This window comes from Gallinula chloropus, assembly GCF_964237585.1.
Source record: "Gallinula chloropus genome assembly, contig: HAP1_SCAFFOLD_215, whole genome shotgun sequence".
Lineage (NCBI taxonomy): Eukaryota > Metazoa > Chordata > Aves > Gruiformes > Rallidae > Gallinula > Gallinula chloropus.
Genome location: NW_028168757.1, coordinates 151157 through 172250, shown reverse-complemented (window position 1 = coordinate 172250; position 21094 = coordinate 151157). Strand labels below are relative to the sequence as shown.

At 46.3% G+C, this 21094-nt stretch overlaps 1 protein-coding gene across 1 annotated transcript; it reads left to right on the top strand.

Annotated features, from left to right (window-relative positions):
* Positions 1–3768: 3768 nt before the first annotated feature.
* Positions 3769–17797, top strand: LOC311204194 (nischarin-like; the record flags this gene model as incomplete). Its single annotated transcript, XM_084280654.1, is given in 13 exon segments — positions 3769–3918; positions 5476–5571; positions 7079–7174; positions 7716–7868; positions 8442–8510; positions 8911–9096; positions 9297–9425; positions 9829–9942; positions 10746–10854; positions 14191–14312; positions 15155–15213; positions 16440–16584; positions 16586–17797. Coding segments are annotated over 13 exon segments (2178 nt in total). The 3' UTR covers positions 17336–17797.
* Between the last annotated feature and the right edge of the window lie 3297 nt (positions 17798–21094).

Below are 21094 nucleotides of genomic sequence, written 5' to 3'. Positions count from 1 at the left end.
CTCAAACACAAGCTGTGTGACAGCACCCCAGTAGTACTGACCAGCTTGAGCCTACTGATTTGTGGCTGATTCAGGGAGCCTCTCACCTCTATCTACCAAGTATCTCATCATCATAACCAGATTGGCATGGAGATGGATGTTCCTTTTGCATCTTTAAAGCCTCCAGTTATGAGGACTCTGACACGTCCCTGGGAAGGTTGGTCAAGTAAATCACTGTAAAGAAATGTATTTCTTGCATTGAACTAAAACATCTCTTGGTGTAACTTCCACCCCCATGTGACTGCTTGTGAAGAGAGAGCCTGCATCCTATTTTCAGTCACCTGTTAAGTACTTTCCTGAGAAAGAAAGGTCCATCAAGCTAAAGTATGATATCTAAGCTCTGGATCAGCGCAACACTGACAGGAAGGAACCTCAACTTTCACCCATGGCAGTGTGCACTTAGAGCCCAGAAAGCCAACTGTCCCCTGGGCTGCTTCACAAGAAGTGTGACCAGCAGGTCAAGGGAGGGGATTCTGCCCCTCTGATCTGGAGTGACGCCCCCTGCAATGCTGCATCCAGCTCAGTGGTCCCCAGCACAAGACAGGCGTGGAGCCCTTGGAGCAAGGCCAGAGAAGGCTGGAGCACCTCTGCTATGGAGGCAGGCTGAGAGAGTTGGGCTGGTTCAGCCTGCAGAAGAGAAGGCTCTGGGGAGACCTTATAGCGGCCTTCCAGTCCCTGAAGGGGCTACAGGGAAGCTGGAGAGGGACTGGTGACAAGGGCAGGGAGGGACAGGACAAGGGAGAATGTTCTTAAGCTGGAGGAGGGGAGAGTTAAATTGGGTATTATGGGAAAAAAATCATCTTCCCAGGGACAGTGATGAGGCCCTGGCACAGGGTGCCCAGAGAAGCTGGGGCTGCCCCTGGATCCCTGGCAGGGTTCAAGGCCGGGTTGGATGGGGCTTTGGGCACCCTGGGCTGGTGGGGGGTTTCCCTGCCCACAGCAAGGGGTTAGAACCAGATGGGCTTTAAGGTCCTTTCCAGCCCAAAGCTGCCTGGGATTCTGTGATTATTTTTTTTCTTGTCTATTCTTATTTGTAGCATTTCCAGTAGGGATTATTTAATCTTATTCCCTAGGTTAATGGAACTAAACTGGTGTAGAAATAACCACAGTAAATACACTACAAGTGCTTTGCAGCCTTTGTGTTCCAGGGGAAAGCTGTGTCTGGCTTGGCAAAGAGCAGCAGTTGGATGTGACAGCAGTGTACAACCTTATTGTTGCTTTGGTGTTGAACAGGGGTATGCAGTGATATGGGGGTGCTTACTTCCTTGCAGTGTCTTATACTTTGTCATCTTAGATTTGGTTTCTTAACTTCCAGATAGAAGCTTTTAAAAGAAAATAATTGAGTACCCAGAAGCTGCTGTTCAGAGACACCTGCAAACATTGGATTTCTGTGGGATTGGTGCATATAAGAGAGCAAAGACAGAGGCCTCTTGTAGGTCTGACAGAGGACTAGAGCTCCTTTTCTGTGGGCTACAATACTCCACGTCATGACCTTGTTTCGATTATAAATGTAGGAAAATTCTGCTGTGTCCCCCAGATGATGAAGGGAACACAGAGCCTGGGTTTCAGTCAGATCTCTGCATGCCAGGTGAGTGTAACTGGCTTTATCCAATAACAGAACTGTTGAATTTTGTTCGGAATGCAGCTTCAAGCTGCTTCTCCAAACTGTTCCTCCTCAGTGAGTGGGGTTTCAGTTATACTAAGAATGTGCTTGTCTGAAATGTTTGCCTCATCAGATGAGCTGAACTGTGCTGCAGATGGCCCATGGATTTATTTCCTTGTCATGAATCATGAGGGGTTTGTCAGTGAAGTAAACTCATCAAATACTCATTTCATGATGATCTGTAATGCCTGTTTGTCCTTTGCAGCTACCTTAAAATGAGATGTGTGTGCCTAAACTATCACAGATAGTTTTTTGTTCTTCTTGTGAGCCTTAGAGAGAGCTCTTGGAAGAGCTCAGAACTATTTCTGGACTTCTACAGAGCATTTGCCTTTTGTGAAGTATGGGAAATACCTGTACCGACCTTTGTGCTCCTTTAGATTGAAAAATAACAAATTCCCACAGGGAGAATTTTCCAGACTTTTTCTTTTCCTCCTGGAGCTGTCAGTGTGTAGAAAGGGGGTTGAGCACTGTGTAGGTCCAGAAGGGCAGAGAAGATAGAGGATGGTGAACAGGGACTCTCCACAAAGGTAAAGAACCTGCAAGAATTTAACTGGGGATGGTTCCCTCCATGTGCATGCGTGTGTATACCTATGAGATTTAATCTCCAGACCATGAGATCTGAGCCTTTCACATCAGACCGAGACTTGTTCTTCCTCTTCACCTTTTTCTGCTGTTTGTGCTTTGATCCAAGCTGTATTTGAGGAGGAACTGTCACAGAAGCACAGCTGCTTTTGGAAATAAATCAGAAATTGATGAATTCCTTGGTATGTTTTAGTGCAACCAGTCAGGAAGTTTGTGTCATTTCAGTGAGCCTTGATAGAGTGTGTTGAATGCATCACTTCACCTGTCTTAATGTTGTTCTTCCAGAATTCAGGAAACATGAGACCTTCTGGTCAGTTAATGAAAGGATGTGCTTTTCTGAGGCTGACAGCTGACAATGAAATGCACTACTGCAACATCTCTAAGTGGCTCCCCAGGAGCAGGAGGCGTGTGAAATGATTAACCCATGTTGAGGGACAGGCTGAATGCTGTGCTGTGATTCTGGCTGGCTGAGGTGATAGGTGAAGCGTGGTTCAGATTGTTCTGGCACAAAATTAACTTTAGGTGAAGCCACTTCAGAGGGGGCACTCAGCAAATTGTGGAACACTTTAAGGAAGGTCCTGAAGAACTGTTCCCTGACTCTGTAGTGCCTGTAGCCTCACTAGTGCCAAAATCATTGATGTCTGACCGCTGTATGTGAGTGGAACCTTGTGGTGATGTGCAGCTGGACTCTGGGACTTGCTCCCACTGAAGCCAATGGGAGTTTTACTCTTTGGAGAACTCTGCTTATCAGGAAAGCCGATGCTCTCCTGTCTGTCAGGTCAAACTGGTGTCCTTAAAAGGAAGAGGAGGAAGATGTTAATTCCACGTGTGCATGTATTCTGACTGCTGTAATCCACATTTGCTCTTGGGATGCTGTCAGAGGAGGCTTTTGGATGCTGTTTCCTAGTGTTCCTGGAAAGAAATGGGATTGTAAAAATGTTGCCAGATAATGCATTTCCTGCCCAGGGAGCTTGCTCTGGTGGTAGTGTGGTGGAAGTCCTCAGACTGTCCAAGAAGATGCTGCAGCTTTGCACATCAGCAGCTTAGCAAAGGATGTCAGGTCTATCTGTTAGATGGTAGGTGCTGCTTTTTCTGGTTAGAATAAGTCTGAGCTGCTATTGAACTTAGGGATATCTCAAAGTTTAGCAATTTGTATGTTATATAAATGAACTTTGTCTGGTTCCAGCCCTGTTAAGAGGGAAATTTGCCATTAGTTGCGTTGGGAGCTTAAGGCTTGAATGCAGAGAGTGCCTGTTTGAACACTTGGGTTATTCTGGTGTTAAAGAAAATTTATCTGAATTCAGTGCTTCTAGTTTAGAAGCAGAAAAGACATTGTTTTGGTGCCTTAATCATGAGCTTAGAATATAAATGACAGAGATGAAATCGCTGACATTAGGTTTTGCAGGTACCATTTACTCTTTGGTAACTGGGGCAGCGTTGTGTTCGATACCATCATCCTGTGTTTTTCAGGAGAGCAGCTCTGAATGGCTGGAGAAGTCTTCAACATCAGACCCTTGCAGCCATATGCTGTCACTCAACAGTTGCTGCAGGGGAAGCCTACGTGTGCTAATGGAGATGCCAAAACTGATCTAGGTCATATTCTAGATTTCACTTGTCGACTCCAGTATTTCAAGGTGAGCCATGTTTGCACAAGTACTGGCGGTGTTTCTGCCAGAGTGATGGGATTCTTGGCATGCTTCTGGAGCCAGGTTTGAATGCACAAGATCTTTACTGGCAGTAAACACCTGTAAGCATTTAGAGCTGGGTGTTAAACAGGTGCTTATTCTACCAACCTTCAACATAGTTCTCTAAGAAAGATGTTGATTCTGCCATGTGATGTCATCTCTTCAGCGGTGCCCTCTAGGGTTTCTGTGACAGAGCCTTACTGGGTGCTAATAGGCATGGGGAAGCAGGAAATATTCATTTCAACCTTGCATTCTTTGACAACACTATGGCTAGGCCAGTGTATAGAGATGCATACATGCATGTGTGTGTAAGTCCTGTCCCCTTTCTCACCTTTAACTGTATTGGAAAGTTTAAAAAACCCCCAAACCAAACTAACAAAACCATCAGTTTTAGAGATGAATGGCCCAGAATTTCTAGGACAAATGCCATTACAGAACAAATGTAAAATGGCCTCAGATAATTTTTTGTCTGGAACCAGTTTGATATTTTGTTCTTCTACCAAATCAGTGAATTACAAAGACTTTTGCTGAGTAGCTTTTTTAACACTGCTTGCTACAGGTCAGTGTCTTTTCAGCCCTTTTATTACATGAAGAATTTCCTTGTAACTGTGTGGTATGTTCAAAGATGAAATGAAGTAGTGGTTTGGGGAAGGTGCACTGGAGGGCTTGGGAAGTTTAGAAAGCAAAACCGCAGCTCTACTGTTATTCCTGTGGATCTTCAGTTGCCTTTGCCATCCTCTGTGTGTAGAACCTGTTGTTCAGAGGATTCTCTGGCTGGAGAAGAACATATGATTTAGAAAAATATTATATACAGCATATTATTTAGAAAAATACTTGAGAGTTTCTGGCCCTTCTGAAAGCTTGTGAGTGGGAGCCTTCAGAGTTTATAAGATATACGTAAGACCAAAAAAAAACCCCAAACCTTAAGAGATTTCTCCCAAAATTTTATTCACAGCAACCAGAACTGCAACCGCCTGCCTTTTGCACTGGTGCCATGTGCTCTGGCCAGAATGCTATGGGCACGTGGGAAAACTAGATGCCTTTTTATGAGATGGTCTAATGCTTTCTTCAAACCCATCTTGTCAGTGCCTTGGACTTCATCCCCTGGGCTGGAATTGAAGACAGTTCTGTCCTGGAGGATCCAGGTGTTTCAGGGAAGCTGGTTTTAGTGAGTGCCACTCTGGCTTGATCAGCTGTGGATGAAGCCTTGCTCAGTCTTGTCTGTGGGATTTGAGTGCCCCATGTGCTACAAAATACAAGCACCAGGTGGCAGCTTAAGTTCAGTGCCTCAAGTTCAGAGCACTTAGCTGGAGTGTAACTGATGGTTTGGGTTTTTTCTGCTGAAGAGTTAATCTGCGAGTTTCCTGTATCATCCCGTGTTTGACAAAGGGGTTGGAGCTGTGGCTGTCCCAGCTGCTGTACTTGTGCTCTTGCCCGTGCACAGCTGTCTGAAGTGAGCACAGGTTGGGTTGTGTACACTGACTGTTCTTCCTTGTTGATGACCAGGTCACTGGAACAGGGGGACCTTTTGGAACCAGTACCATTCAGGAGCATCTGTTGCCGTTTGACCTGTCAATTTTCAAATCTCTTCATCAAACAGAGGTACAACTGAGCTACTGCCTGTAATTTGAGGGGCTCTGTAAATGCCAGGTCTGGTGCATGTCTCTCAGGCTTGGTAATTGCTTTGCTTTGGTGCTGGGGTTGGGGCATGCAGTGTTCAGGAGGAGTGTTTTATTTGGGAAACAGTGTGGGGTTTTTCTCAGGACTTGGCAATACGGATGCCAGATGTAAATATTCAGAAGAGCTTGTGCATGTCTTCCCAAAGGATGTGTGTCATTTCCAGTGTATGCAGAAGCTACCCCAGGGTGGCTTTCTGTCCCTGTGAAGCTCCAACAGATGGGTGCTAATGGGAGCTCTTATTACAAAGTACTTCTTGTTTGGGAAGCAGCAGGGATTTCTGAAGTGATGTGAATTTGCTTGAGAAGGTTCACTTGAGTGCAGCGCTTCTGGCTTGAGAATTTGCGGCATTTTTTCGTTGCTCTGCTCTCAGTGTGGATCACAGGGCTTCCACTGGGAGTGTTCAAAACCTCTTTCATCCCTTTCAGATCTTTCCAGAGTGGGAATGCCTGGTTGTGTCACACAGCCCTTACCCTGTGCTCCCTTCTGTTGGGTTCAGGACCTTTTGTTGGACATGCCTGCTGTCTCACTGATAGGAGAGGCTGTGCTGGTTCAGAGCTGCAGTGCAGTCCCCAAGTCAGGGACTTGCTGACATCTTAGAGTGGGAAGGAAACTTCAGTGGGCTGGTGTTGGGAGTGCGTCTAGCATGGATAATTTCAGGAGTAGCTTTGTTTAGTGTGGGGAGAATAAAAAAGGGTTTTGTTTTGAAGACTTTTGTGCCTGTGGGTTCCTGAAAAGTGCTGGATGGGCTGGCAGCAGACCTGCATTTTCATCTCGTCGTAACTGCTGCCCAAAACCAAACAGTGGTGATCTGGAGAGGTGCTTCCTTGGGCAGAAGGAGTTCTCTGGGAACTGGTTGTTGTTGCACAGTGTGCCCAGAGAAGGACCCATTTGCTAGACAGAGGTTGGGTCACATTGAACTGCAGAAAAGACTTTTATAATGTCAAACTTAGTCTGTGTAATGAGCTCATTGGTGTGTGTGAACTGCTGAGCTGGGCATCTCCCCTCCCCCGGACAGTTGTTGTTTATTCTTTGCAGTAAAGAAGGTGGGATACAGCAGTAACTGTGTTTGCAGGTCGATCTGCACAGCTTGAGGTACCCACCTCTGCGGTTGGTGACAGTCAAACACTGCGCCCTGTTCAACTGCCTGGGCGGTTGAACCTGGGGGAATGCCCAGGGAGGGTAGAAAGTGCCTAGAGAAGATGTTTTGTGCAAAGAAATATTTGGGAATTAGTTTTTCTGTAGTTGTGCCCCTAATTTCTTGCTGTAGCTTTACCAAATGTTGGGCTGTCTGACCTGATAGTCCCAGATTTGAAGGCAGTGCTGTAACTACTTTCCGGACCGGGAGGGAATCCGTCCTTGAAGCTTTCAGTTGCCTCTGCTGTGTCCCGTGTTTGTTCTGCCATTTCTGACTGTCATGTTTTTCCAATAGCTCAGTCATTGTGGGGGGAAGCTTCTCAAAGGGCTGACCTCATCCAAACATGCTCTGGCCACAATGAGTGTTCGGTTTTCAGCAACATCGATGAAGGTGAGAGGGAGTTTCTGATGGGTGTTCGAAGCGTGTGCGAGAATTGCGCCTGTGGTGGGGGAATCCCCATTTGGAGCCCTGGTCCTTTTCTGTCCTGCCTGTTGCAGGTTCTGCTCTTAAAGCTGGGAAGCAGAAAGGGTTTGCTGGCCTCTCAGAACAGACTTGAAGTGATGAGATGTGTCCCTTCACAGGGATGTTTCTGATGCTTTGATTGGAATGTGCTTCTGTTACTCCTCGAGAGCTGAATGCGTGTGGCTTCTTCTCTGGGCTGTGATTTGGCAAGGCTGTGAGGAGCGTACCTTTCACAGTCCCTCTCTTCCTTCCCATTCTCCAGCCTGGGTTGGCTGCCAGTGTTTGGGACTCCCTCCCTGTGGATCTAAAATCATTCTGACACACTCAGCTCCTGCTTTAAGACCTTTAATCTGGGTGATTATAAGGCTTAGGGATCTTTCTTTCATAAGGTCATTTGGATTGCTTGTGAAACAATGGGCTTTCACCAAAGATGCAGGTACCATATTTTTAGGGTGCTTGTCTTTAACAGGAAATCCTGGTGCCAGAGGCCTCTGAGTTTGATCAGTGCGAGCCAGAGGATGCAACTTCAAGCTGTCCAGTGACAGCAGTTATCCCAACTTGGAGAACATTAACAACCTTGGATATGAGTCACAACAGCATCTCTCAAATTGATGATTCAGTGGTAAGAAATCTTTCTTCATTTGTGTGTGGGGGGAAAGGATGGCTGGTCTTCTGTGGCACATGACTCAGCAGGGATTTTGCAATTTCTTCATGTATCTCTCTTCTGAAAGATTTCCCCTTGCACTGTCCGTGCTTGAGCTCCACAAGGTAATGCTGTGGAGATCAATGCACTGCTCAACTTACTCTGGTTTTTGCTTCTGTAATCTTTATCCAGGGTTCTGTGTAATACAGACAGGCCTGTTTGATGAGCTGGAAAGGCCTCTTAATGAGTTTGATCTGTAGTTAGTGGGGCTAAACTGGGGGCAACTTGCTTGTCATCAGTGAGAACCCAGGTTTCAAATGCAAACGTGACCGTGCTCATCAGAGTAATCTGGTTCTCTCACGAGCAGGTGTCTGCACTCTGGCTGCACTAGAATGGGTGCAGAACGCTTTTTACTGCTGAAAGCTGAGAAGAGGGTCTGTGCCTTGGAGAGTTCCTGCCCTTTGCCTGTTAGTTGTTAGTTGGTTGGTGAAGGAAGTACAGCCAGGTTTCTAAGCTAAAACGCATTTAACATGTGCACCTTTTCCCTTCTAGAAATTAATTCCCAAGATTGAGTTCCTGGACCTGAGTCACAATGGGGTGTCTCTGGTAGAAAACTTACAGGTAAGGGATGCTTTTGAAGGTGATGTTTGCCAGGCTGCCCAGGACCTTCCAAGACAGAATCCTTTTGCTAAAGGATTTTGCCACTCATCTTGCAGAGAAGAGTTTAAGCCCAAATAGCTTCCTAGCATCAAGCCCTCGTAAGGGTGCATTTCTTACTTGCCAACACTGACATGCAACATGTAGTTCTTGACTAAATTCAGTCGTTGCTGGCTGTGTCAATGGCTTGGGAAAAATAGAGTCGAGGAAGTTCCCTTTCCTGCAGGCTTAATCCTGTGTAATGAGCAAGTTCATGTTGTGTTTGTCAGCTGGGCAGCATCCAGCATGAGCAAATGGACAAGCCTTTGATATTGTTTAATTTTAGCAAATTGGTGTGTGATCTGGATTTTCTGTGCTCTCGTAGCATCTTTACAACCTTGTTCACCTGGACTTATCCTACAAGAAGCTGACATCGCTGGAAGGTGTTCACACAAGACTGGGAAACATCAAAACTCTGAATCTAGCAGGAAATCAGCTGGAAAGGCTGTGTGGTCTTAACAAGCTGTACTCTTTAGTCAACTTGGATCTGAGCAACAACAAAATCGAACAGGTGACTACTGATTTTAGTGTCAGATTGCTTTAGAACACAAGTGATTTCTGTTAGAGGGTGAAAGTGCAAATAAAGTGGCTGGAGAGAATTTTTTTTCCTGGTTACTGTTTGTATGTAATTTAGTCAAGAAATGCTTAGACTGTGGTGGTGTTCTCATTTAGCCAATATGTGTATTCATCCTTTTACTGAAAAACTTTCAGATTGATGAAGTAAAAAATATAGGAAACCTCCCGTGCTTAGCAAAGGTGGTGTTATCCAGCAACCCACTGAGCATCTTCCCTGACTATGGGACCAAAGTACTGGCTCAGTTTGGGGACAGGGCTTCAGAGGTATGTAAGAACAGCTTTTTCTTTCTAAAGCCTGGTAAGGAAAGTTGTGTGAATGCTCTACAAGCCTGAGGAGTTTTTAGTGGGGGTTGGAGTACATCTGTAGGGAATGGAACCATGTATACGCTGCTGGGCGTGCTCCTCAGATCTAAGGGAGAGCTTGCCCTGCTTTCACTGGGTAACAGGGTGTTCCTGTTGGAAGGTGCCTGTGCCAGTGGGGTGTGGAGCTTCCCAAGCCCTTCTGAGTTTGCATTCAAGTCATGAGGTCTGACGTGGTCATTACCTTGTTTACAGGGTTACAGACATGCACAGCATCTGCATCAAACTATTTATTTATGACATAAGTAACAATAAGTTACAGAGCTGCCTTGTTTTCTGTATTTCTGGATGTTTTTAACATTTTTAGGTCTGTCTGGATAACACTATCACCACAGAAAAGGAACCAGACACAGTGGAAGTGCTGAAAGCCATTCAGAAAGCCAAGGAGGTGAAACACAAACTGAGCAGCTCTGATAAAAAGGTGAGTTGGGTGCTGTGAGAGCAGAACGTGCTGTGTACAAAAGAAGCCTGTGAGTCCTCTCCAGATTGGCTTTGAGCAGAATTCCTTAAACTCACTTGTCATGGAAGTGAGTGCAGTGTTTGTGCTTTACTGCAGTGTGAGGTTTGAACATCACCTCTTTCTCCTATTTAGATTTCAATGCAATTTCAGGATGTTCCTTTTTCTGCTGGCTTGGGATAGAGGAAGTGGGAGGAAAAGAGAAAATGGCCTAATGGTACACACAATAAATATGCAGCTGACCTCCACAGCCGTATTTTCCATCTTATACAAAGAGTGCTGAGGTGTGAGATCACTGCTTGTGTTGCAGAGGACTGAAATGATTTTCCCAGACTTTCTTCTTGCGAGTATTGAGCAATGGGAAAGGATCAGAAGTCTGAATTGTCCTGTTCTCCTGTCTGCTGTGCAGTGGGTTAATCTTGTTCTGGAAATAAGTTGTATTATCAGGAGCTGTGATGCCCCTGCAGCCTAAGAATCCTGTTGTCGTTGTGGTTTGTGAAACTTGCTGCTGGTTTTGTCAGTGCAGGGATCAGTGATCAGAATGACTTCTCTAACCGAATTCTTAGTGGAGTTCTGCTTAGTGGGAAATGGGAACTTGAGAGGATGTGAGCACCACCGTGTGCCACCCCTCAGAAACCCAACACATTTGGTACTAACGTTCTTTTTACTCCAACTGGGAAATCTTTGTAGACTTAGTGCAGTTCAGGTTCTGATGTGTCCCGTGTGTTTAGGATTTTTCTTTAATTATTGCCTACTTTCTTTATTAGATCAGTGAGGACTCCAGGCTCACCGCTGCCAGCTCCAAACCAAACTGTTCTTCTGTTCCTGTTCGTCCTTCCTCTCCCTCTCTGCCTCGTCCTGTCAGCTCCAGCCAAGGTAATCATGTATGTATCGTGCTGCTGGGCTGAGCCTCTGGGTTCTGCGTCTCTGGGCTGCACTGATGTACCTGGATGTTCTGTGTAGGGATATGGGGCTTATCAAGTCAGAGCAGACAGACCCGGCAGCTTTGGCGTAGTGCAAGTGCCATGTGACCTGGCAAAGCTGACCTGATGTTCACTGTGGTGTTAATTAACTCGAACAGAAGTTGGGGCACGGGGCTGCTTTTACTGCAGAAAGCAGCAGCAGAGGACTGTATCTCTCTTGCTAGTCTAGATACATGCCTTCAAGGGAACTGTGGCATCTGTAGGCACGTTCTAAAACTGCTTCTCTGCTTGTTGGTCTGCACAAGGGGAGCTGGAGCATCTGTTCCATTACTGCTGTTGGCAAGGGCTGTGTTTCTGTCAGGCCAGAATGGAGGTCGGAAAAGGAGATGAGTAAGAGGCAGTTCTGGAGTTTGGGTTCAGACTGAGCCTGTGATTTCAGCACACTGTTGTGTTCCACAGCACCTGCTGACCTTACCTGAAAATCCCATTTCACTGGATGCTTCAACCAAGGGTACCCACTGCATTAGAACGTAGAACAGTGGCGTGTCCTGCATCTTCTGCAGGGGCCCGTGGGACTGACTGACTGGGAAATTCATGTGTGTCTGAGAAGAGATAAAGATGCTTTTGCTTTTGCCTGAATGAAAGCTTAAAATGCAGTAGGGTGTATCTGGTTGGGGACGACTTTGTAACCATTTAGAAAAGTGATGACAGTCTCCATAATTTGGGGCGAAACAGCTTACTCTTACCAGTGAATTGGTGGGTGGGGGAAGAGGTCTTTGGAAAGAGTCTGTTCCTGGCATTTCTGCAGAATCAGTAGAGGTCTTAGATCACTCAGTAAAAATGAAGTGACAGCGTTTAAATTAAAGGAGAAGCAATTTAGATGCAGGTTTAGTTGCTATTTATGTGCTTGAGTTGCCTTTGGAGCCCTTCTGGATAACTTTTCACCTGCAGGTGAAATGCCAGGTTCTCCCAAATTAAGCCAACGCTGGCTTTAAAGCATCAAGCATTGAAGTTGCAGGAGTGAGACAGCTTGGCTATAGGGCAGCCTGGGGTTTTATGCAGGGCTAGCTGTAAAGATGCATGCTAGCAGTGGCTGTGACTGTTTAGGTGTTACTTATTGGTCAAGCATCTTTTTCCCTTATTGCAAATGTTTAAGGAGCACATGAGTCTTGGAAAAAATACCAAGATCTTTCTGAACTACTTGGGAATTTTATAGGAAAACTGGTGTAAGACTGGGGTTACTGACTGTGGTCCTTTTCCATAAGATTCCTGTAGTAGAGTCTTGAGGAAGGGCTTTTATATTTATAAAAATAAATATAAAAGTGGGATATAAATATATAGTGGGATATTTATAAATATATTAATATATAGTGGGATAGCAAGGAGTAGGACAGGATTAGGACATTCCTCAGCTTTAACAACAGAAATGAATTCTTTGCTACATACCTAGCTATCAAGGGTTGTTTTCAAAATACTGATTTTGAGAAGTCTATTTTTTAAAAAATGGAACTATGCTGGGCAATTTATTTCATTGTTAGACCTGAAATCAGGAATAATGGAATTCATTTTCTGATGCACTATTTCTGTGAATTGTTTTCTCTGCAGTTTCTCTAGACACCATCTGTTTCACTAGCATTTTATTCAACTTAAACATGTCTTCCAAATGGCTTATGGCAAAGATTAAACATATATAGAGAAGAGAAATCCAGAAATAATGCTGCCCTGTTCTGGTTTTCTTGTCAATTTGAGTTTCCTTCTGGCTAACACGGTTGCTTTGTTCAAGCAGTAAATCTCTCTTGTGCTTCCTCTGCCTGAGAGATGGTTTGGTGTCATCTACTAAACTTTGCCATCAATCCAGAACGATACAGGCAGGAGTTCTTATGCCCGAGGAAGCAGCTCACATGCATTGTCAGCATGAGCCAGCAGTGGCTCCTGCAGCTTGGAAGGCCAATGGTATCCTGGTCTCCCATCAGAAAAGGGTTGGCAGCAGGGACAGGGAGGGGATTGTCCCTCTCTGCTCTGCCCTGGGGAGGCCCCAGCTGGAGTCCTGTGCCCAGAGCTGGGGCCCCAGGACAAGAAAGATGTGGGACTGGTGGAGAGGGGTCAGAGGAGCCACGGAGATGATCAGAGGGCTGGAGCAGCTCCCCTACGGAGAGAGGCTGAGGGAGCTGGGCTGGTTCAGCCTGGAGAAGAGAAGGCTGTGGGGGGACCTCATTGCAGCCTCCCAGTCCCTGAAGGGAGCAGAGGAACAGGAGGGAATCAGCTTTTTGAAAGGGCAGGCAATGGCAGGACAAGGGGGATGGATTGAAGCTAAAGGAAGGAAGGTTTAGGACAGATATTGGGGGGAAGTTCTTTCCAGAGAGAGTGGTGAGGGGCTGGAAGGGGCTGCCCAGAGAGGGGGTGGGTGCCCCATCCCTGGGGGTGTTCAAGGCCAGGTTGGCTGGGGCCCTGGGCAACCTTGTGTAGCTCCAGGCCTGGAGGTTGGTGTCCCTGCCTGTGGCAGGGGGGTTGGAGCTCTGTGATCCTTGGGGTCCCTTCCAGCCCAGCCCAGGCTGGGATTCTGTGATTGGGATTCTGTTGTTTATTTGCACGTACGTTGTACACGCGTGAGCGGGCCGGCTCTGTGCTGATGCTGAGAACTGGAGTGCTGGGTTGCATTCCTGCCAGGCTGTGAATATCAAACAGGCAAAAAGCCCAATGTCCCTGAGAATATTTCAGTATACTGCATTCCTGATCAGTTTGTAATGACGAGTCAGGCTGGGATCCTTCAGAAAGGTTCTGATCGAGGGAAGATCATTTCCTTGAGTGGCATTTGAGGGACAGGACCTCCTGCGCCAGGGTAAAGGTTTTACAGATCTTCTGCTTGTTTGCTTGGCGCCTGCAAAAATGGGAGTGAATGCTGTGAAGCTCACAGACTGCTCTGCTATGGCTTTGCCAGCCTGGCAATGCTTTGGTAACACTCAGGGCAAGTTTCAAGGAAATGGACCAGTTGTGTTAAAACTAAATTACATGGAGGATTCTCACACAAGATGTTGAGATTTAAATTGGTGGTTAGCTTAAAAAATGAGCTTTAGCAGTCTTCAGTGCACCTTTCAGTGCACTTAAGGATATTAAAATTGTGCCTGGTTTTGTTCTGTCCTGGCTGTTCTGTGAAGAGACCCCGCAGCTTTAATGACTGATGGTCACATTTTGATGATACAATCTTAATTCTAGTTGTTTGACAGACACTATTAGACATTCATTTTGGTTTTACTTCAGCAATTTTAAAAGGTCTTTGTATTTCTTCTAGAAATAATTTGTGAAGAAACAGTCCTAGCCAGCAGTCTTTTGCAATCCAGTAGTTTGACTCCTACAGACTATACAGTTCCCCAGAGATATTTTGAAATACCAGACTCTGGATGTAAAAATCAGATAATTGCTACACTTGTGTTTATTTTATGGCAGTTTTAATGTGGTAGTGTTTGGTTTTTTTGCAAGCTAATTTCTGATATTAAACTTATGTTGTTATAGTAATCCACAGCAAAGGTATTTTCATTCTCTGAGCTGTTATAATTGAGGAAGGAGGTAGCCCCAAATTTGAGTGGTGGGTTTGGTCCACCTTGTACAGTGAGTGCATGATCTGAATTCACCAGAGAATTGTCGCTGTCAGGACTGAGATGTTTACCTGGCATTAGCGTCTCATTCAGTGTGCTCTGAGATGCTGAACTGCTCTCTGAACTGAGCAGTTCAGCACTTTTTGGAAGACAGGTCTCTTCCTCAGAGAGTGGAAGAACCTTCTCTCTGGCAATAGGTGTTGGCCTAATTGGTCTCCTTCAAACTCCAGCTGTTTAACTTCTGCGTTGTGATGTCATTTTTGATATAGGAAATGCCCTTCATATGCCTGGCTTCAGGGCATGAGACAGCCAGCCCTGAGGGACTCTGCCTCTGCTGCCAGCGTGGCTGGGCTTTCTCCAGGGCCTTTGCCTTTTCGCCTGGCTGTGCGCTGCTGCTGAAGTCTGTAGTGTGCTGAAAGGCCTACAGGCCACATCTGTTCTCACTGCGTTCCTGGCTGCCTCAGAGTGCCCAGCCTGAACTAAAAACCTGGTGTGTCAGCATCCTCACAGGTCAGCTGTTCAGCTGCCCACGGGTACAGCAGTCAGGACTCAGCAGGGAGCTGCTGGCCTTAAAAAGCAGGAGCCAACGTTGACTTTGCTTTTCACTTCTGCTGAAATCTGGCAGCAGCTGCCACTGCCTGATGGTTCTTTGTTCCGTAGGCACCTGCCTCTCTGTTGGATTCCTGTAAAGCACATGGAAGTGACCCCAGATGTGGTAAGTGAGACTCCTGAGCTCTGGCTTAACCCCCATCAGCTTTTTGAGTCCCAATAGTGGATGGTGCATTTCAAACCCGGCTTTAAGGCAAACCAGTGTGTCTGGTTGCACGCTGCCTCTAGTTGTTTTCAACCGAAATCAGTGGTAAGAGTATAAAGTCTTTGTAACCTTTGAACCCTGGAATAAAGTCAGTGGCTTCAAGCCAGTGATTTGCAAAGTGCCTGTTGGGTTTGGGAAATGGAAGATGAGCTGAACACTTTATTTTTAACTTCTGATAAATTGCACACTCCCAGCCTCTCAACCAGTGGCTGTGCACAGTACGAAGATCACAGAATCACAAGGTTGCAAAAGACCTTTAAGATCATTAAGTCCAACTGTTCCTGTCCCAAGCTAAACCAGATCCCTGAGCACCTCATCTACCCTTTTTTATAAACCCATCCAGGGAAGGTGACTCAGCCTCTCCCTGGGCAGCCTGTGCACAGCCCCACAACTCTGCCAGGGAAGAACTTTGCCCTCCCATCTGCTCTGACCCTGCCCTGGCACAGCTTGAGCCCATTGCCTCTTGTCCCATCTCCTGTCCCCTGGCTGAAGAGACCATCTCCCACTTCTCTGCACCCTCCTGGCTGGGCAGTGGAGGTGGGGAGAAGGTCTCCCCTCAGCCTCCTCTTCTCCAAGCTGAACACCCCCAGCTCCCTCAGCTGCTTCTCAGAGGATTTGCCCTCCAGCCCCTTCCCCAGCCTGGTTGCCCTTCTCTGGACTTGCTCCAGGACCTCCATGTCCTGTGAGGAGCCCAGAACTGGACCCAGCACTCGAGCTGCAGCCTCACCAGCGCCCAGTACAGGGGCACAATCACCTCCCCAGACCTACTGGCCATGCTATTTTTGATCTAACAAATTAAATAGTTACTATGTACAGACAAAACAATGTATAGACACAAGATGATCTGAAAGCATCTTGAAAATTCAGTGGCAGGACAAAGGAATAATATGAATTAGGAATATTTCTATCAACTAAATGCTGTAAATGTATAAAAGAAATACAGAAATGAATACAACTGCAACCTATGCATTCTTGACTATTTAGGATGTTTTATGAAATTAGGCTGATGTAACTGCAGTAACAAGATTATACCTCAAAGTTCAGAGCAGCAGCAGCAGCACCATGAGCTGTAGGTAGCTGTGACTGTTTTGAAACTCAGGCTCGTACTTTGCCTTGTTATCTCTTTTGCAGTTTGGATCCTTCAGAGGAAGAACAGCGTGCAGTGCCTGACCCCTGTAACACTGTCATCTTGCCTTTTCATTGTATGTCACACACTGCCACAAACCAAGATTTTACCCAGCACCTTTCTGCCTTGATAGTGCAGACTGTGCAGAGTTTCCCCCCCCCCCTCCTGCTTTACAGAGGAGAAAGGGAGCCCTCTGGGTGACACCAAGACCACAGACAAAGAAGATGGCTCTTTTGAAATGGGGCTTCACGAAGGAGATGAGACTCCTGAGTTCAGCACTACTTCAGATCTTCGGCCCTCTGACCAGGGAGCAGTGGAGAGTGTTGCAATAGTCAAAATTCTCTGGAGTTTCTCTATTCACATTCATAAAGGCCTCAAGCAGTTTGCTTCCTGTTTGGTTTTGACTGAAGATCTGCCAGCTGTGTTTGAGATTCCTTGTCAGGAATTGAGAGGAAATTGCCAGCACATCCCTTCTGCCTTGAAGCTGGTGCTGTCTTTTCCATATACTGATCTTCTGGAACTTGGCTTTCTCCTGCCAGAAATCTGTTTAACCCTGAAGCTGACAAATGGTGACAACTGCTTGTTTGTTGTTTCAGACCCCCAGAACCTGCAAGACTTTTATTCCTGTTTACACATGCGTTGCTCTCAACAGTACCCGTCAGTGTTAGCAAGCTCCCTGTTGTACTGTGGACCAGCAAACCTCCCAGAGTTTCTCTGCCAGCTTAGGGAATTGAATTGCATTTCAGCAGATGATGTTGAAATAAAAGGTTGTTTCCCAACATACCTTGTTTATGGGAAGAAAACCTGTGTCCAGGAACTCCTGCACCAAGTCCTGTTTCTCTGCTCCCTTCAGGGACTGGAAGGCTGCAGTGAGGTCCCCCCACAGCTTTCTCTTCTCTAGGCTGAACAAACCCAGTTCCTTCAGCCTCTCTTTGTAGGGGAGGTGCTCCAGGACCATTTGTCACATCTTAAAGGGAGGGTGATGAGGTTGGAGAAGTTCAAGTTGGAGCTCCACGTCAGCTTTTCAGAGCAGCCCCTCGGTGTGCCAGTACTGTGCCCTGAGAGCAGCGTTAAATATGTGTGTGTTTGTATCAAGATGACCACATTAAATTTAAGCAGAAAGAAATGGCAATTTAACTGGCACAGATACACAAGGCTGAGATAATCTCTAAAGGTTTGAGGCTGCTATTAAATTTGTTCCTCCTTATTAATTTGTGGCCAAGAGGATAATGAAAAACCAGCGACTCTAAAGTTGACATAAAGAGTAAGAGATATACAGTTGGCGTGGGTAATTTTATGCGCTGTCAAAGTGAAAAGGCTTTGCTAAATGTATGTAGGCAAAGATACACACTGTCATCTTAATGAGCAATTAAAAGATGGACTCCTAATAATTGAATCACGACTCTTGTCACATCTGTATTTGTTTAATATCTCCAGTTTTGGTTGAATCTGGGTTTGAGTTCCTATTTTAATCAGGTCTGATTTAGGTTCTCGGTTCAAATAACTAAAAGTGATGAGCATGAATCTTGTTGTCCTATTACCTCCTCAGCTCCTTGCTTGCAGTGAATACAATGTTCTTTTAAAAACTCGTGTTTAATTACTGCATTTAGAGAGCAGGACTGGACAAGGGGTGGGTGGGTGATCCGCTGTCATTCAAAGTTTGAATTTTTGAAGATGAACCCTTCTCCTCCCCTTCTGAGGAAGATTTTGGAAGTACTTCAGGAGGCTCAGAGGGTTGCCAGTTAATTCCTTTACTGGTAGAAATCAGGGAGTCTTAGTGCATCGCTCTGTTGTGTTGTGAGTTTGTTTGGAGGGGTTTTTTAATTAAAAACAAAAAAAAAGCCCAATAAGAGAAGACCATCTGTTCTTCAAAACTCTTTCCCTTAAACTAACCGCCGTGGTCACCCTCGAATGCTATCGTATCTTCAGTGACACGGAGTTCTGCCTTGCCAATCTGTTGTTTAAAATTTCTCATCAACTTCCTGAAGTCGCATCAGTCAAAGCTGACAACAAGTTGCACATTTCCAGCTCCTCTCACCCAAGAACGCGAGACCGCGGCTGGCCCAGGAGGTCTCTCTCCTTCTTCACAGACCTTGGGTTTGCTTCTGTTACATGAAACATACTTCAGCAGCTTCCATCCCTCTAAACTTCCAGGGTGGGGTTTTGTTTTTTTTTTACTTTCTTGCTTGTTTTCTGGTTTTAATATCTATTTTTAAACTGAGAGGAGCAGAGGATGCTTAATTCCCCTTTCAGCAAACTGGTTATCCTGTATTTTGAGAGAAAAAAACTTGAAAACTTGATTTCCCCCTTTTTCTGCATAGGAATCTTCTCCTCAAATCTGTCTTTAAAATCGTTCATTTATCTTTTCCTTCTGCCTCCAATCACTGTTTTTTGGGCCCCTCCAATTCCCAGTTCAAAGGAAAGCAACAATTATTTTGCTTCAAGCTCACCCAGGCTTTTAGATGAGGAATTTATCAGTTTTTCATTGCCAGCCTGCTCTGGAGCAAGCAGTTTATTTCCCCAGTTCTATAACAGAGCTGTTGGCTTCTCCCAGCCTTTGCAGGTGGGTGAACCAGCACGGTGGGGGGACAGCAGACATCATCCCTCAGCAAAGCTCCCACAGCTCCCTTTCAGAAACTGCCCTTGGGATGCATCCAGGCTTCCACAGGGCTTTTAGAAGGTCTCAGGACCTTTAAAAAGGTGTTTGAAGAGGAGGGGGGTGGAGTTGGATGGAGGGTGAGGGGGTGAGGAGGGGATGCTTGCTGATTGATTTTTATAAATGGTATTCTCAGGAGGTTGGAACACATCACAACCAAAAGACCAGGGGATCACATAGGACCCAAGCGTGCGAGAGAAGATGCTAAAATGACTGTTGGTACCTGACTGTGCTCACGGTGGGAAAAGGAGGTGTGTGCATCCAGGAGACCTGGCTTAGGAACATGGTCGCCTTTGGCATCTGATAACTGATGGGGGAGCAGACGGGCGCTTTACGTGAGCCCAACCGCCCCACGCACCCTCTGTGCAGGGTAAGTGCTCTCCTCGTTTAGCCATCCCTCTCCCTGCGATCCCAGCTGCAGGTAGGTGAGCCCGGGGACTCAACGCCGGGACCAGGGACCCCTCAGCTGATGACATGAAGAGGTCGCAGCAGCCTTCCAGCACTGCCATGCCGAGCTTTGTCTTGGCAGAAGCACAGCAAGTCCAGCCTGGGCACTTCAGCCTGCATCAGACGGTGTAAAGCGAGGAAAACATGCCGACTGCTACAAATGCAGTCGCGAGCATCACCTCTGCAAGCTGGCGGTGGCGGCGGAACACGGTCGCCTCCCGACTCTGCATCCCCAAGCAGGCGTGGGTATAAATAAATAGGGGCTGTGCGGGTACCTCAGATGTCTGCTAATGCACACGTCGTGCTTGTGTCTGCCTTCAAGAGAGACAGAGAAATGGCTAAATTGACAGCACAAACATCTTCTCATAGCGTAAGTGATGTTGGTAAGCGGGCAGACTTTTCTTCCTTCACCTCAGGAAATGGGGAAGAGTTGTCTCCGCCGATACCATCTCCAATTTTTTTCTCTCGGGAGAAAGATCTCACTGAAAATAACCTATTTGTCTCTGATTAGATTTCAGCTTTATTTTATTTCATTTTTTTAAAGCCTCAGACCTCTTAAACCTACAGGCCAGCTGTGAAATATGCACTCATTTCTTCTGTCAAGACACTGCAGAGCCCTCCCTTATATTACCCACCCACAATTCACCCTGGATACTCCCCGGTTTATTACATTTGTGATTTCTTTTTAATCCAAACCTTAAATCAGCAATTTCAAGATCGTTGCCTTCCTAAAACAGTCTCTACAAGCCGTTTGGCTAGAATAAGCTAATTTTTTTTTTACATTTTCTTAATACACTGGAAGTATTTTGGAGGTGCTGCATTTAACAGGCTGGACCCAAAGGTGTGAAAAATCATGGAAAAAACCACCTGTCTGATCACTTGGTGCTCCTGGCAAAGAAAAATCTCGATTGTAACTTCATGGCATGGCTTTTCTTCTGGACTGGACGTGGTTTCTGTGTCTTTCTAAGCCCTCATCTGATGGGTCCCATCCTTTTCACGCCGAAGCCAATGTCAAATCCCATTTAATTCATCGGGATCCAGCTGTTAAGAGTCTTTATAGGGAAGAAACACAAAACCCAGTGTGTTTTATAAGGGCTTTTAGACTGCTCACCTCCTGCCTCTGCAATCAAGGACCCCCCCAAAAATCCTCTTCGCTTCTGCAGTCCCCTTGTGCCCTCCCTTCCTGGAAACATCCCTTTTAAAAAAAAAAAAATGGGGAAATGGTATTTTACTTTATTTTGATTGTGTTTTTGGATGCAGACGTGATGCTGCACAGGAGAATGGATGGGCAGCGGTGTGTTTGCCTTCCTGTGGAGCCAGGGGTCCGTGGGGAAAGAAGGAGCTCTTTGCAAGCTGCGTGTTCTGCGCTGCGCGGTTGCCGTGCACGGTCGTGGGGGGGTTACAGGGTCCCACCGGGCGAAATTCGGTGCCCCACAAGGACACCCCAGTTTTAGAGACACATCGCGAGGGGTCGGTGGTCGCCTCTCGCCCGGCCCCAGATGAGCCTGGGTCCCGCACTGCTCTGAGCGGCTCTCCCGGGGACGGACGCTGGGGTTG